The 18,836-nt window shown below is 35.7% G+C and overlaps 1 protein-coding gene across 7 annotated transcripts in view; it reads right to left on the reverse strand.

The window, feature by feature from the left end:
- Nucleotides 1-18,836, reverse strand: part of PPARG (peroxisome proliferator activated receptor gamma) — a 63,071-nt gene that overhangs the window by 19,686 nt on the left and 24,549 nt on the right. For 6 of the 7 annotated variants that reach the window (XM_068960340.1, XM_068960342.1, XM_068960341.1 and 3 more), the window contains 3 exons: nt 10,351-10,578; nt 8,810-8,979; nt 7,292-7,430 (listed from right to left, as the gene is read on the reverse strand). In XM_068960340.1, the coding sequence (XP_068816441.1) occupies nt 7,292-7,430; nt 8,810-8,979; nt 10,351-10,578 (537 nt within the window). Of the gene's footprint in view, nt 1-7,291; nt 7,431-8,809; nt 8,980-10,350; nt 10,579-15,213; nt 15,331-18,836 lie in introns of all 7 variants that reach the window. The other variant, XM_068960345.1, reaches the window with a different exon arrangement.

Genomic DNA, 18,836 nt, shown 5'->3' on the forward strand with positions numbered 1-18,836 from the left:
AAATAAATATTTGATATTATGAAACCTGTGGTACTAATAACTGCATTTTTTATGTTCTTAAAGATATCAAATCAGTGAAATAGAAAGTATTCAATGAAGTAAATACAGTGAAAACTCACGTTAGAATATTATACGGCATTTACAGATTTTTTTTTTGGTGATACTCAAGGGTCTCTTTAATAAAAAGGATCAAACTATTGTCAACTTAATAAACTGTATTATTGTATACATACCATAACAAGTTGTAATAGAAAAAACAAACATAAGTAAAACTGCAGGGTCAAAAAGGTGTTAAAAAGTAATATAGCCCATATAAGTGTTGATTTAAATCCATATCAACCAGTGGAACTAGATATTTGGGAAATTCCAATTTTCATTAAAAGCTGTTATGTTAGTAAGCCTGGTTTCAGACTTAATAACATGTCAAATCTGTGACATTCGTAGGATTATGTTTTATGATTAATTTGTCCATTTTTCAAATGTGCATTTTGCAATAGCTTCACCAAAATAAACAATCTTGCAATACTCTGATGCTTTTGATTGGGTTCTTGCTAACAAATTCATCTCATCTTCACCATCTCTTTTCTGAAGAATTTGCAAACTGAAGACTTAAATGAAGTCTAGCAAGACTTGTCAGACTATTACAATGAACTTTTTAATCTGAAAAGGAAAGCAAGGCAACTATTGATGCTTATATAAAGGATTTTTAATAAAAATGGAGATCAGCTGCCCAAGTCAATAAAATGCTGATCGCTCTTTGAAACACGCTGAGTGCAATTCAGTAGGATCTGAGGACTTCTTAACACAAAATAAATACTTAGCAACTGTAAGAAATATGCACATACAGAGATTTAACAAACTTTTCAGGAGCTAGGTGCTCTTGGACAGGCAAAATGTTCTGTTACGGTAAGTCAAATTTGTAAAATTTTTTTTATTTTATATGGAATGCATCTATGGCATTAAATGCAATATCTTTATAATATGCTTACAATAAATCATGTATCTTTAACAGTCTGGTATGAATCCTATCAGCTCATTCTTCAAGCGTACTAACTTTTAAATAGAGAAATAGAGCTTGACTGAATACCAGTATGAGACAGGATTCTGTTGTGGGCCTATTCTTGAGCGTCAGTGTTTGCAGGGGTAAGCTCATAATCTAGAATCTCACTAGCAGAAGACCACCTTTCATCAGGGGTAGCATGTAGCTACCTCTTACAAACAGGGATAAAAAAGGGACCATGTATTGCTTCCCCTTCCTATGTTTTAAGGTTAACTTAGTTCTTATATAGTTTATACACTTCCCCAAAGCATTAAAAACAATAGGAATTAATTTTATTTTTTCCACTATGAAATCCACAAAGGCCAAAGCTTTTTTTTAATCAATTCCCTACTGGGACATTCTTATATACCAGCTACAATGCTGACTACTGCAGTAGAATTTTTTAGTGTAGAAATTATATAGTTCTTTAGAAATATAGGACAGAATATTACTGAAATACTCATGGATTTTCAACCCTGAGATGGCTTTTTCATTAGAGGATGATTAACCAAGCTATATAATATAAAGAACAGAAACCAGACTGGGAACAAACACCTTACTGGAAATTCAAATACAGGTAAATAGATTAGTACCCATTTTTTGCAAGAACATTCCTACAAGTAAATTTGTCAGAATTGAGAGGATTATTTGTTTTTTTTAAGACTTTTAAAACTTACAGTAGTTTCTCACATGGTTTTATCCATCTACTGCTGCAAACTATCTACTGTCTACCTACTGCCAGGATAGAACAGGCTTAGTTTTAGCTTTGAGTAGGAAATGACAGCACAGCATGCATATTATGTTTTCTACATATGTCCTTTGTCTTATACCCTGATTCGTGTGAATAGTCTCTTGTCTTGCAAAGAGTCTCTTGGAAAGTAAATTACAGTATTCATGCTAGCCATTCAGTATAACAGAAGATTGTTGGTAGTTCTCTGTTAAAAGTTTACAATAATGCTCAAGGAAGACTTGTAATAGATGACAACTTATGTTGTATTCATTTTTCTTATGGAAAATAAGATTAACTGAGGGTATTTGAGAATGATGTTTCTAGTGTACTTATCTATCCCCGACAAAGGATACCAAATCACCTTTGCAAAGTAGGCATGCATTATAAGCCTTACTGCTTGTAATATAAAATTATTTCCATTAATGTATAGATTGCATTGAAGTTCATCTCATGTTTATTTACTGTTAAGTGGTCTAAGTAGATTACTTCTTTTATTTGTCAGTTATTTCTATTTTGCTTGGGATGATGATACTAATTTTCTTGGAAAAGTGCTTTGAAACCAAAAGTGCATGAAAAGTGCTATAAAAATGAAGCATTATTTATTGCTTTGCTGTTTGTTTCAGTTGGAATCTCATCTGCTTTTTGTTTAGATGTGTTTGAGAACGTGCATAATTTTTATACATATATAAAAATATATATAAAAAAGCGTGTCAAAAATCTCTGTGAAAATTAATGTTAAACCAGAGTATTGTCTTCACTGTGTCTAAATTTTATGAATGTGAGCACATTTATGTATGACCTAATTTAGAGTTAAAACCCAAGGGCATGGAGGGAAAACTGTATCAAATGTACATGAATAAAGCTGCATATAAATTTGCTATGTATTTTTGAGGAATAATTAGCATAGGGTTGGCATGGGGCCTCCTGATGCCAACTTGCCTATGAAGATCAAATTCCTGATCTGTTTTTAAAGCAGGTTATTTTAAATTCCTTCTGCGCAAATGAAAAAGACTACTGCCAAAGGTAACATTGAATTATCTGGCAAATCTCTTTGCTAAAATACTGAGCAGCAGATTACTCTGAAAGAAAATTAGCATACATGTTGTTATATGGTAAATTAGGATATAAGTATTAACTTCTATTCTTGAATGCTTGCACGTTGCATTATGAATTAAGTCGTTTCTAACAAACAAAGCCTACTCCTAGCATAGAAAGCTATTACATCAGCATTAAACCAGTCCAAATTACCTATTTATATCAAAAAATGCACTAGCTAACTGGCTAATCAAGGTGGTACACCTAGGCTATCTCTTACTGGCCTAAAACACCCATCATCGGTTTAACAACTGACTTCAGCAGGATTGTCACCTATCAAATCACTGTTCAGCACAACTGAGTAAAGTCACTAACGCCAGATGAGTTTGCGTTTAGCGGTAAGTATTCTCCAAAATTAGTGAATTGTCTTCACTGTGAGAGGAAATGGGATCTTAATGTTTGCTATACTATGTACCTCTTCAGGATGTATCTTGTTGCCTGCCATCTTAATATTTGACTTCTGCATAAAATAATTCAGGAATAATGAAATCCATAGGGAACCTCATGGCATCTCATACTATTTTCTCATGTTAGTGCATTAAAGCTGTGCTTGGGGTAAAGTTTGCATGTACATGTTTGCTAGCTTATTTTTTGTTAGGTCTTTGTTACGCATCTTTGTTTTTAAAATATTTTTAGGAGATGGCTTGTATGTTCATTAGCCATCGAACATTACCAAATGCGTTTCTTTCTTTCTAAATGCGTGTTTTTAGGATGGATCAATAGTAGTGGATCTTTCAAGATACGCTTTTAAACACTGTCCTTATAAGTAACTATTTCATGAAAAGATGCATCTTGTAGGATTTCTGATGGAAATTCATAAATTATGAGACTAAAGTTCCCTAAATAAAAGGTCACCAGGACCCAAAAGTGTATGTATTTTGCATATAACAACTTGTTAACAGCATAAAGTTAGAAGGTTCAGTCAAAATATTGTTTTAAAATATAAATATATTTGTAAATGTTTATAATATATCTTCAAAGATTCTTAGCATTGCAGGCAAAATTTGGGGCAAAATTCAATTTTGTGGTAGTCGCCTAGAACCTTCCTTTGGAAGAAGTCATTCGCATTTTCAGGGGACTGAGACAGAAGTTAGGGAGAGTTCAGGTTTATGAACCACTGCGTTTATGGAAGGAATCTGAGAAATAGCAGCGGGATTTTGGATGAAAGAAGTAGGAGGAATCAGTGGCATTTGTGGAGGTTAGGATGGAAAAGGGAGGATAAGGACAGTCCATAGTGTTTCTGGAGGCTGAGGAAAATCTCAAAGATCTGTGGATGGATAGTAGGATCTTTTCCCTCTTTGGTTTCTCTATCCACCTCCCTCCTGTGACCCTGGCCTCATCTTCTGTTTCCCTGGACCAGCCATCTTCCTTGCTACTGTCTTCTCTCTCTCCTCCTTCTGCCCCTGCAGCAGGCCCAGCTTACTTTCTCATGGATGAAGGCAGGACATGTAGGGGTGGAAAGGGCAAGGACAAGCTAGAGAGCTGGTATAAGGGATCTGGAAATATGGCTTGTTACTCATGCTGTAAGGATAGAAGGGGTTCAAATGGGAATTTCTTAGCAGCAATAGAAGATTGTGCAAGTTTGGGCATGTGCCTGCAGCTGGAACATCTGACCTCTCTCTCCTTCAGCAATTGTTTCTTCTTCTTACACTTACAATATTCTCTAAATATCAGTGATATTCACCAGTAGTGAATATGGGAAGGTGCTACATTATATTCTTTGTTTTTCTGTGTAAAAACTACAGTATGTATCCTTATGCCGCATTTTACTGCTTGGAGAAGTCACTGTGACTCCTTCTAGACTATTCTGTGTAGCACTCTGCTCTTCCGATCATACAGATTATGGACTTTTTGGAGCACAACGGCAACTCCAAAATAGACTATAAAAACTCAGATTCTTTCACTAGAAAACACAATACTGAGCCAGGATGGATACCTGTGAGTTTATTGGGGGCAGATGCCCATATTCAGAAATTCAGAGTGCTCCCAGATCTCATAATCAAGACATAGTGCCATGTGTGCTCTTTTTCCCATTACAATAGTTGACTTTATATAAATGGTATTTTTAGTAAAAGAGAAAAAAAAATTAATAACATTCCTAAATTAAGAGAGCCAAACTTGTGCTTCCAGATACTTCAAAATACAGTCTGAGCAACTGAGGGTTAAACACAAACCAGCACTGAGGCTAGAGAAGGAAAGGAAAACAATATCTAAAGCACGAGAACACTACTGTCTTTTTTTAACCTCCAGCCAAGTCGTATGTGGTATTTATACAGAAAAGAATGTGGTTGCAGCTACTAAGTGTCTCCCTACGTTCCCCTTTTCTGTAAGGGCACTAACTATTCATTTTGCAGTAACATGTCTATGCAAATACAGTCATAGACTGGAACCGCCAGGCACAAATAATCCACATTTGGATTCTAAGTGTTTAAAATTCAGATAATTTCACTATCCAAATGGAGGAACTTTCATCTGTAGATGTAACATAAGAATCTGGCGCAGTGTCACTGACAAATTCCAGAGTTGCATTTCTGCATCTATCTTTACATAGACTTGCATCTTAAAAGACAAAATTTAGGTCTTTTTTACAAATCCGTTTGTTTATAAATGCTGGAGGGTGCTATTTCATAAGATGTAATGCTACCAGAGGGGAAAAAAGGCTAACATATGAGCCAGATGCTTGAATATAAACACTACTAACTCCCTGTTTCGTGAACTGATGGTGAGAGCCAATGACAGCTTTCTGTCAAGTCCTGGGGCAAACGGCTTTGGTCTTTCTCCCTCCTTCCTGTGCTTCCCCATCTGCCCAACACTATAACCCCTGCTGGTGCCACAACTTCTTCTTTGGCAGTGGCCAAATAGGAAGAAATGGCAGCTGAAACAGAGTCATTTAATAAATTTTCCTGGGCCCTTTGCATTGCTGAGCAACGGAGAATGGTCTTGGCTATTCACTTCCCCTTCTTGATAGCTCTGTATATGGTTCTCATTGACAGAAGTGGAAGCCACGGTGCTAGCTTATGAGAGAATTCGGCATTCACCCTGAAAATAATAAACCCCCTGAATTACTATAAAAAAATACCCACACTAGTATTTAAAATTAGACTTATTTTTAAGAGTTACTGTTGCATCCCAGGAACTTGAAAACCATATTTTCTATTAGCAAAACATTTCCCATACCAATTTACATTCACTGCACGCATTAACTTCACAAACCACAATTAAGTTTTCCTCTTGGGGAGAGCACACATTTTTTTATACTGAAAAAAATGAAAGTACTAAAAAAACCACAGAGAAATTATTTTCCCACTCATGTTTGCAATTCTTTATCCTTAGAATTACATAACTCTCTATGTTATGACATGTAATTCCTGTTTTTACTTGACTTTGCCAAAGCAAGGCAGTAAAGAATCTTCATCATGTCTTTCTATCCAAACTCTCATAAATAGGTATTTCCACATGAATTGATACATTATTATTTGTGAAGTTCAGAGGGACTTTCTTCTTTATTCTATGCAAGACAGTAGCATTGTGCTATGGCTAGTGCTATCTGCTTGCCTACTGTAAAGAAGGTAATCATAGAATCATATGCAACAGCATACACCTTCGCAATCTAAGACCACAACATATACAAAATGGAAACACTGCTTACAATTCACAGATGAGAGGGGGTATTCACCTCTGGGTGGTGGAGAGGTCAGAGACAGTGCATAGCACACAGGAATCACAGCTATACACACTATATGATGAGAGGCCAACAGCTGAATGAGCATGCTAGGAAACACTATACTCCTACTTACCACACACTGGAATTTAGGCCCAGATGTGGGTATCCTAGGGAGGAGGAGGACAGTTTAAAACAGCATACGACCCATTCATTTAACGTCGCATTCTAATATGTGGAAACTAACTTAGTGATGCTAACAGTCCTTGATAAGTGTCCTGTGCATCAAATTCAAGTTATTATTATTGTTTACACACTTTTGGTAAACGCTCCAGTTTTCATAACTAAATTAAATTTTCCACTTATATAAAAAGAATATTGAGCCATGGTATGCAAAACAGTCTCACTAGAAAATAAGAAATGAACTGAAAAATAACAATTACACTAGTAATACGTTAATGAAGAACAGTCAACAGTGTAATGAGCAAGAATGATGGAGAGTAAAACCAACTCATTCATCATATTATGTTTTATACTGATAAGTGCAGATCTTTACCTATGTTTTTTTATACTCAAAGTAATGTTCAATCACATACATAGTCTCATAAACTCAGAGCAATTTCTCTGACATCTCTTTCTAAACTGCCTAGTGTAAAGCAACAGAAGACTGTATAAGTTATAGCAGCAAACATATTAACCATATATACATTTCATGTTGTTTTTCAGATGAAATATTATTATTTTAAAATATGCTACCTGCACTTACCATTATGTGACATTCCAACTGCGAGGCATTTCTGAAATCTGCAGTATTGACATTTATTTCTGCTTTTCTTATGGATGCGACAATTGAGATCACACCTGTCATAAATTAGCTTTAATCTGATTGTTCTTCGAAAAAAGCCCTAGAGTAAACATAAAGCCATGTAAAAAAGATGCAAAAAACTGCCAGTGTCACCGTCTCACTTGTCTATACATACAAGGCACATTTCTATATATACACTGAACCTAACTTTGTTTTAGACAGATTGCCTTCTTTTTTGAGGCTGAGTACTTAGAGAGGATTTATTTTCCTTCATTTATTCTATTTCTTTGTTTTTGCACAGTACTGAGCTACTTCTGCAATGTTTATTTCTGGGGTCTCTTTTCTAGGTTTTTGTGCTTTCTAGTTTGTCTTCATTGTTTGGATTTTAGAGGTTGGCAAAGCACATTGACACACGAAAAATCCAAACACGTGGTGCCAAACTCATGGTAATTATTGCACAAAGCAATGAAGTCTTGTAAGGAGAGAAATCATTATGACTTATTATGGAAACTCCAAAATCTGTCTTTTTACAGTTTAAAGATGCTTTCTGAGATCATTCATGATTACTTAAGTTTATCCACATTTATCATAGTTTGTTCTTTGTAATAACTAATTTTTATTACAGTTAAAAGCACAATGCTGACACTTGTCTGTATAATTCACTGTGATGTCAGTAATCAAGAGCACGCCTCTAGCTTTATGCATATTCATAATGCTACAAATTAGAGTTAAATTCCAGATTGGGTCTTAGTACCTGTGTTTTTCTCAAGATATTGAAAATAAAAAAGACCATGTGAATTTCACATTAGGAAATTTTTTCTTTGAACTCAGTGAATTTATAATACATAAATGATTAGCCTTTAACTTATGTTTCCCAAAGCACTCTGACATTTCTTTTCTCATTCCTGAGGATGGCCAATTTGTATACCATTCCTTTGTCCTTTGTGTGTTATAAACACTAAATATTGTTGACATCAGAAGTCAGTCGAGTTTTAAAGTGAAAAGCCTCATTCTTTAATGTTCTTAGACTTTTCTGTAGTCACCTAGAAATGTGAAAACTGGGTAAAGAAATTCTAATCAATCAAAATAATTGAGTCTGAATATTAAATTGCTCAGAGTTTTTGGCTTTGGAATTGGGCATGAGCCTGCTTTTGCTGCCTTATATCAATTCAAATTATACAAGTGACCTCAGAGACAGCGAGACAGCAGGACTGGAATATAATTGAATAATGATCAAAGTAGAAGAAATGCACAAAAAAATTAAAATAGATCAGTAGCATCAGTAATAAAAAGCAATCAGATTTTAAAAGACTCCCACTTCCTAGACTATAAAGTGTATACACTATATATGAGAAAACTTGCTTAAAAATTTGTTTTAAATTTTTTTTTTAAAGCATAGATCTTATTTTACAAAGTGATTCTGTAGGTGAAAATAGGATCAAATCTTACTTCAGAGAAAAGCCATTTTGGACAACTTACCTTACAGCCTTCACATGCGTGCACACCATAATGAAATCCAGAGGCCTTGTCCCCACATACTCGACATTCAATAGCCATAAGGGAGTTGGAAGACTCCTCATGAGGTTTATTGTACAACTGAACTTTTTCTGAAAAATAGGGTGGGGAAGGAGGCTCCATTTTGATTGCACCTGCATATAGAGGAGATATAAATGATAAACTTGACGTATACTTAAATATACATATTTTTGTAGACATCATGCTCCAAAGATCTTATTGCCTTATTTGCTATCTAGTGAGGTTATATTACTTTAAGGTAGAACTACTGCACTGCAGGGAATGGACTGGAGTTGCTAATCTGGTCTAAAAAAAAATCCAATTATCCAATAGACAAATAGAATGAGAAAATGCAAGTAGTATTACAATAAGGTGAACATTTCCTTTTCCAAACTAGCTACACCATAATAACTAGAAAATTTACTTTTCTAGGAAAGAAAGAAAAAAAAAAAAAGGAAAATAGAAAAAAAACAAAAGTGGAAAATTTTCTGAGTAAAGACCAAGAGGATTTAGCCTATCTAGATTCTACTGGACTCTCTAGCTTGCTATTATAGTGTTATATAGACATTTCTAATTCAACACAGGAAAAATAAAGCATTATCTGTAAAAATGTCTCTTAATTCATTCCATAAGTAACCCAGTGGAACAAAACACCTGCTTCTGTGTACTACCAAAATTAAATACCACATTTTTCTCAGTAAGAATTCCCAGTAAGACTACTAAAAAAAAAAAGTGATGCCAGATCAAAGTAGGCAGATAACTGGACTTCTAAAGAAGTTCCAGGCACAGTAACCTGACATCGCTATTATGAGCCGGAACAGGGTAACACTTACGAACAGATCATTCCCTTTCTTAATGGCAGAGTTCCCATGTAATTTTGTTTATGTGACTGGGGAAGGAAGGGCTTTTTCCATGTATACATATATACACACACGTATATAAATAATACTAGCCCATAAAGCTCTAAGGTTTTGCCTGTACTGGGAACACTGATAAAAGTTATACCAGTGCCATGACTCAGACGTAGACAATATTCCTATTCTATCAGTTCTGTAGCCAGTCTGGAATTTAAAAGCTATAAATAATATTATTGAGTATGCTGTATATGCTGGCCCATTTTTAACACATAGAAATGTTTTTGTGCTTTGCTTTTAATAAAGCTTCAGGGGACATTTTACACACAAGATACATGATAGGAGATTGGAGGTTTCAGAAGCAAAGGGTGGGGTTCATATGTCCTAATAAAGTGTTTAATGTCTTCTTAGATACTTCAAGATATTCTGGCTAATCTTCAGCTGCTGCCCTGGAAGGGTGAAAGTCTGCCATATATATTTTATCTTACTTTGTCAGCCCTGCTAGAGTATCTTGTGGGCATCTCCGACAGCACAAGATACCTGCATTTAGGCATCTGATTTCTCTTCAGGTTCTTTTGCTGATAGTACACTTCCCAGAGAATGAAGCAAATATGAACATGACAAAAATATTAAAAATAAAAAAAAGCATACTTTGGCAATCCTGGAGCTTGATATCATATTTATAATCAATGCTTGTCTGATCACTTCTTGCAAGAGGAATATCTTCATAGTGTGGTGAAGAAATGCTTGAAAAATCAACAGTGGTAAATGGCTTTATGTCAAAGGAATGCGTATGATCATCCATCGCAGACAGATCCACTGGACTAATTCCAAAACTAATGGGCCAAAACGGCATTTCTGTGTCAACCATTGTAATCCCTGAAAACAGAAAAAGAAACATAGACATTTGAAAAGAAACTAGTTATTACTGTAATGAGTTGAGGCCTGAGCTGAGGCCCTAGACTGTCTCACATCCAAACCCAAGGCTTAAGGAAATTTATTATTATGAATTTCTAAATTCCACATATATCTATGCAGATATTGAAAGTAGGAAATAAATCAAGACCTTTAGTCTGTGGAAATCTTCAGCAAACTGGTTAAATCGAGATTCAGGTATTAAATGTTCATTTAGACATATTTCAATTATGAAAAAGTTTGGGTTCCACTAACTAATTGTTTTATAACTTGAGCCCATTTTTAATTTTCCATAATACATAAAAAGGATGTTTGAATCTAAAAATAGAAAGGTCACTTTCTATTTTTCTAAAACAGTTTGGTCACTTTGGCTGTTCAATTTGGACTTGAGACCCAACCAAGTATGTAGCCTTTACACAATAGGAACGTCTTTGACTTGATTTACTCTGAACTAGTCAAAACGACTCTACACGCTGCCAAAACTGTCGTAGCAAAATGAATATAATAGAATCTTCTATAATTTTGGGATGATTCTGTGTTTTGACCAGACTACAGGTATGCACAATGGTGACCATCTTCTCCAGTCAACTGTGCTAATGTGCTAAGGTAGTAATGGCTAAAATAGTTATACTTCTTGTAATCTTTCCTCAGGAAAGCCACTATCATTCTTTCCTACTTTAGGGCTCACAGCACAACCCTTTAGTTTTTTTTTCTTTTTACCCTAAGCATTGACAACAATGGCTCCAGGATATGTTTCTTACTCTTAAATTTCAGATAGAAAGGGAGGTATTGTGAAAAATAACTGATAGAAAAGCTGAACGCTACTGCAGTGGGAACGGAAGTGCTGCAACTGCACCGCATGCTCCACAGCGCAGGCGTTGCCCCGGAGGCACTAATGGGGAGCCCCGGCCCCTTCATGTTGCCATTGCTACTCCTGTATGCCTGATAAAGTAGAGCTCTGCAAAGCAAACACAGTTCCAGCAGGAACTGTTAGGTAAGTTAGCCTAACGGTTAGCCAGCTGTCCACCTCCCCAAAGGCTTCAGCCATTGTCTGGGATATACAGATTCATACTTTATGAAGTTATGCTCAATGAAAGTAAGCCTACAGGTGAACAACAGAATTGATATTTAACTTCTACAAGTGAAAATTATCTTGTAGAAGTACATTATAGGTTGTTGAAGCACCTTGTTAGTGTTAAATATTAGCCCCCAAATAGTCTGTTTTTCTAAATGCAAAGTGCAAATCCCTGATCATCAATACTGGGACCTGTCTTCCTTAAACGGATTTCAAAATAAGGCAATAAAATAGCCCAAACAGGGGAAACCAACCAACCAACCAACCACTTCTCCTCCTCTAACTTGTAGAGCTTTTTCCTTTCTTAAGGGCTCATTCTTGTAGTTAACCACACCCATCTTTAAAAAAAAAAGAAATCTAACATTCAAATATTAGCTTAAATCTCTTTAAGCAGTGACATTGATAGGTATGTCCACATTGTTTCGGGATAGCTGCCTCAAAGCTGCCACCAAAAGCAGACCTTTCTGTTATAAATAAAGGATGCCTAGAGGCCTGGTCTCGCGTGCAGCCAAAGTTCATCCTGTGGAGTCCATAGGAATCAATATGTCCAGGTGCATCCACCAGATTACTATGTCACCAAGAAACAACTGCAGGCGACCATGCCATCAGAAGGCAGGCAGGCTGCAGGCAAGACTCCTACTGACAGCTGCACTTGCCTAGAGACACCACCGCAGCACTGGAGGAGTAGCTGGGGAGACCAGGGTATACGCTCAAAGGTAAATGCAAGCTCAAGTTGCTCCATGAATAGAGATATATTTAATCACTTGTTACTGAACTCAAGTTTTGTATTATACACAAGGCAGATGTTAAACAGTCTCCCTGAATCATTCATAACAGCCCTAAAAAATCTTCACACAATCCTGAGGAGTTACCTCATTGTATTGTCAATTCTAAAAACTTCAGCTTGTGAACTGCTACGAGCTAAACAGCAAGTTTATGCTAGTCTATATTTATATTCCACTTTATAATACCATAAATAACTGTGATGCTCTGGAGAATTTGACTGTATAACTTACTGTTAATTCTGTGAAACTTCTAAATCATTGTAACTCATTGTGTGTGTGAAATTCACTACATACAGACATAGTACAGCTTAGAAAGACTCAGATAAGCATGTAAATAAGGGGCCTGGCTGGCTAGGCTCAAACTCAAAAAGCTGAGGGGGTAATTCCCTGGCAGGAGTTTTCTCTGTTTTCACAGTTGGTACACCTAGGTTGTTTCATCAAAGTCTACCAAAAAGACTAAAGCGTTTTCATTGCAAAAGCGTTTCTAGCCTTGAACTTTGAGGTTTTGAATTTTTATTAAGTTTTAAAAGAAGAAATATAAATTAAAATAAAAAAATGTTTCCCATGATTTTAACAATCACTTAATTTGAGGCACTGTGTTTCAAGGAGGCTAGTTTTTCCTTACTTTAATCGTTTTTTTTAAACTGTACATCTGTTTGCTACCGTGCAGAAAGCATGTGTGCTGCAAGACAGGCAATAAAAATGACAAGATTATACTGAAGAGAAGAACAATTTATACACTGAGAAATATGGAAGGGAATAGTGGGTGCACCCATCAGAAACAACAGGTCACACAGTAATTCCATTTTATGCTACTCATATTTCTAGTCTAAGGCAATAAAAGCCTGAATCAGTAACCATTTACAATTCCTTGAACGAGAGCCTATAAAGCGCGCCCCTTCCATAGGTCCACATCACGTGACCAGTAATATCAGTTCTTCAGGCAACAAAAAAGTGGCATGACCTTAAATCATGCCACTAAAAAAAACATATTCCTTTAGGTTTTAAAATCCCTTCTGTTGTCTACATTATAATTGTATAAGGTATCCATTCAGGTACCTAACAATTGCATAGGTGTCTGCATATATACACACATAGATACATGTATGTATATAGGTATATACAATTTATATTGTATATACTGCATATGTAGTATATATACAATTATATATATCTTACATGCACATACACATATTTTTACACACATGTACATATATATATAGCCTTCTATTAGAATATAAGGGTCTGCCTCAGTAAAATGCCTTAAATGGATAGGAATAACTCAAAACAAGGTTTGTATGTACTTTTTTTCTTGCTTTCCTTCCACGGCACACAGTTAACTTTGGCTATGCTGTCAGTCTAACTCAGCTTTAACTTCCACTCTCAATCTAGCAGGAACCTGTAAGGGCTCATGATGTTAGAACATTTAATCCAATCACAGCTAAAAAATATTCTACCTCTCAGGCACGGTTAAGGAGAACATATCACTTCTGAGATATGTAACATATTCTGCAACAACAGCACCAACAAATTCTGCAAGACAGGAGAGGAAGACGTGCGTGTATATTATGCCTGTGCCCATGCGGGCACAGAAACGGAGAACATGTGGCTTCTACCTAGTCTTGTCTTTCCTCATTGCTGTACAGATTAAAGCAAATTCTGTGCTTTCCCAACTATGCGGACTGTGTTTCTAGCACTTCCTACAAAGTCTGAACAAAGAGCTAGGAAGGGATTATTTTCTTACTGTACTTCATGGCTACAAAAGGACTAAAATATTATGCCTTCTCTCATTGTGCACATATCTTATTTCTGACTCATTTGTTGGAAAAAAAAAAAAGCGCGACTTGGTATACACATATACCAATCAATAGCTATGTATCAGATATATCAGTAAATTCAAAGTTGCTAAATTAATGTGCTAATTTTGTTACATTATTGAAAACTAATATGTACAAACTATTCATATTTTTAATAGTTAATTTAAAAATATTTCTAATTTGCATATGATTTTATCTGATTTCTGCTGTATATTTTGTCTTTCTTCTCCCCCATGAAAAAATGGGCATCAACTTTTCTCTCTGCAAAAAACAGTTCAATTGCAATCTTCTCATGGCTTTTTCCAACAAAATTAAGTATCTAGAACGTAAATCCCATCAACAGACTACTCCAGAATTCTTTCCTAAAATTCAAAAATGCTTATGCGAGATCCAGACAATAACAGCATAGCTTATATAGACTAAATAAATGTTCATGCGCAAAAATCATTCTCAGACAGCAAAAGACTACATAGAACAGTAGCAGAGATGTCATTCACAAAATGTCAAATGAATATGCTTTAACATTTAATCATAAAAAAAACTGAATAGAGAATGCTTTTGAGATAAAAGTCTAGCTTTTTATAAGAATTCCCTTTACATTCACTTTATCTCCTGTAAACAACTGCTAAGTATTATCTACAAGGGAGTAAAAGGCGGCACATGAACTCATCTGATATTTGTACGTTTTAACCATGAGCCACAGTGAGAGCTTGCAGTTAATTTGGTACTAACTGTGAGAACTATCATATCATTTAAGATATTTCATTTAGTAGAAGTTACACAGGGAATTGATGACAAATTCCTAAGAAAGCTTTCAGTGCACTTGTTTTATATTAGGGAAACATACATAATATAACATGAGAGACTAGCATGGTATGAAAAACATCTTCGATCACAAGGTACTCTTTGCCATAAACACTACCTGTGCTCAGTTAACCCGAAAGGCCTGTTGTACTGCATTCTAGACGTGCTCTTTCCAGACAAAACTGCCAAAATACGACCCCAGAGGTATTTAATGAAGCAACCAGAACATCATAGCCTGATATGAGTTACAGTCAGGAGGAAAAAAAAAAAAAAAAAGTTAAAGCCTCTTGACTTTGAAACTAACTAAAATTAAGGCAATAATAATATGCACGTACATACACATGATGTAAACTATTGTAGTTTTTTTTTTTTAATTAAAACATTTTTCATGGAACAGTTTGAGTTTAATCTCATGTACAAACATGTGACATAGTCTATCAAGTAAACTCATATACAAACACTCCAGAACTTAATGGGGATGTTGTCAATTAATTCAATTAAAGCAGGCTCAGATCATCTTTGAAATATGCCAGATATAAGTTGGTTAAGATCATACAACCATTCCCAGCTTTTAAGAAAAATTCAGATGGTGGAAGGTCACCTACATTCATTTATTTATCCACAAAAGAGGAGCACGAAACCTTTTATGTATGCCCTGCCAAAATACATCTACCCTAAAGGACGACACCACATCCAATGTATAAAAGAGCTTCATTAATCTTTTAGAAGGTAATGCTGCGAAGGACTGTAAGAAGAGAAAGGACAGTCTTGTGATGAAGCAATTACATCCCCCTTCCATTAACTCGGTTCTTTCAGTGCCTCTGACACAGAATTTCTGTTTGGCAATGGACAAGTAGCTCAAGCCAACATTTTCATCAGCGCTGTTTTCAGGTCCTTTGGGGTGAAGGATAGGGCCTGATTTTGTGGTATGTTGTGATCAGAAAGTAATTAACTGAAGTCACAGGAAGGTGTAGCTGTTCATCAGCTCTAGAAAGACTGGGGAAAAAAAGGTAGCCCTTTTTCTTATTCAGTGTTCCCCTGGTTATTTAGGGAAAATTGCAATGTCTTATTTTATCTACGTTTTCCTAAAAAAATATCTCCAGATGAGCTACTATTTAGAGTCTTTGATTCAGTTGTCGCCCTGTCCAGTGAAAGAATATATATTTTTTTCCCAGTCTCTGTCTTGTTATTAAGATTGTATTGGCAGAGATAGTATTACTTTGCAAATTTTTAATATTCCTGATTATGTTTGAGCATAATTGGGCTTTAATCTTAGTTTGAGCCTTTAGGAGCTACCTTCTCTAATCACTTACTATATTTTTCATTGATAGTATCTGTCAGTATAGGAGGCTTTATCTAATGGGCAAAATTTTCATAAAATAAAGGTCATTTTGTTTGCTATGCACCAAACTATATATAATTTTTTCTCTATTGCATACAATGACTCAGAGCTCTTGGACATATTCCATTTAATATATTAAAACAAGTACTGAAGGTCTCAAGGTTCTTAAATCTAACAAACCGCTCCATAACGTAGGACCTGCGCTACTTTGTGTTCTGGTGCTGCAGAGTCAGCAGAGGGAGCACAACATAACTAAAAAAAGACTCTTTCCAAGAACTCTGCTGACACCATCAGCGATGCCCTTAAACAAACAAACAAGCAAAACAGTACACAAAAAGAGCCTGTTGGCTGATAAACTGCAATTCAATGTTTGACAAAAATCACAGAGGATTTTTTTTTTTTTTTGCCAAACTCAGTAAGCTTCAAACTGCAGTAAGAAAAACAAAGTAACAGTGAAAAGCTATAAAGCATTGCTTAAGAAAAAGCCATTACAGATTTTTGTAGTGTTATGCTTGGATTACCAAGAAGCAAAGATAAAAAGGATTTTTCTTTTTATCCATGCACGTTTTCAAAACACTGGTACAATTCAGGGCAGAAACTGATTAGTATATGTTGATGAACTGTGCACTGAATCACAATATATTATATTGTAAATATAATATATATGAGTGCACATATACATGCGTGTATATACACATACACACACATTCAATCACAATATAGTTAAGACCTGTAGGACTTAAAATAGCAATTCAAAGCAGTCTTTCAGCAAGCAAATCACAAGTTAAACAGCTATGATTGTGGCAAAAAGATAGATTTACTTTAGGTAACAGATGGAATGAGTGTTGATAAATTTTTGTAAACTCAAACATTTTTTTTGGAAAACTCAGTATTCCTTCAACATTCCTTCTCTAGAACTGCGTACTACAGCAGCAATGAAAACGCTTCTGCATGCACCTTGGATACCAAGCACAATTCTGCTTCTACCACCGTCTCAGTAAACCTGCATTTTTTTTTTTTTTAAATCAACTATGAATTTATGAAAAATATTTACAAGAATAAAAACTGAGCTTACCTCAGAACAAAAGAACTAGACTCGGGGAACTTTTTCAAATACGAGAGAAATCTAAACTAAAGCTAGGATCTATAAGAAAGCAAATTATAGAAGGAGCTTTTTTTCTTAAATTACCTGTAAAAAAACGAAGAAACTACCTAGTGTCCTCTAGCAAATGTTCAGTCAAAATCAGCTCCATGATAACTAATGATTTAATGGAGAAATAAGTTAAAAGAAGATCTGGTCCATCACTTTTAATATCGGCCCGGACTCTAAGTGCAAGATCCTGACAACAAATGACATTTTCCTGGGTGCTGCTCTGACCCAACCCCCAAGCCATCCAAACACGGCCCAAAACAGGACGTCCCCATTCGGAAAGAAAGTTGACAATACCAAAAGGATGCAACATAGACAGCATACTTACTTTTGAAAGAACGGGAATAAACATTCCTTATAAGAACCTAGTGGCTCCAGAAAAAATAGTTTTGTTACATCTTTACACAGAGGAGGACGGATGTGTTACCAGCACGTTAGGGTGCCTTTGACAAGCGCATCTCAAGGGTTAATCACTGAGTGGGAGGGGTATGAGCTTATGAAAGTCTCCTTTTACAATTTGTTGTACTAACCTGCAGAACCAGCACAGGACCAAAACTCTGATAGCAAAAAGAAAAGCAATAAGCTGGGCCTGAGTGGAATGTTAAAGGTGTGACAAAAAACCCAGATACTCCCAGGAACACCTTGAATCACTGCCACCAGATACAAGTTTCTGTCACATCTCCACAACACAATCCGTAGAGGAGTGTTGAGCCCTGGATGGTTTAAGAACTCGGCTGAGAAACCCAAGGGCTGCACTGTTCTAAAAGTAGTGGGCTGCAGGGAACAGTGACCCTGAGATCCTCCAAAAAGCCAAATAAGAAGTAGGAGTCGTCAACCCATCCACCCTCTGTAGTACATTAAAACATCAGAAGAGACTCAAGAAACAACGAAAAAGCCAAAAGCAAGCAGCTCATAAATCAACAGGAACTTTCTTTTATTCCTATAACTGAAACATAACTACAATCTGTGATCACTAAAACCACAGTACATAAAACTGACTGCACTGTTTAGCAGGTAGTAGCTAGTAAAAACTGAAAAAATAGCCTGTTCAGGGAAAAACAGAGCTGTGCAATTTAAATACATTTTCTATTCTCTGCCTATAGAATTCATACAAAACGGCAAACGGTCTGGGTTCTCATTTGAAATTGCAGCATTTTATACCCTTCCAGCAACATAAACCATTATAAATATAAACGAGAAACAAGCTCAGAAATGCCACTCAAATATGCTACAATTCTACAATCCCATT

Source organism: Struthio camelus, chromosome 14 (assembly GCF_040807025.1).
Source record: "Struthio camelus isolate bStrCam1 chromosome 14, bStrCam1.hap1, whole genome shotgun sequence".
NCBI lineage: Eukaryota > Metazoa > Chordata > Aves > Struthioniformes > Struthionidae > Struthio > Struthio camelus.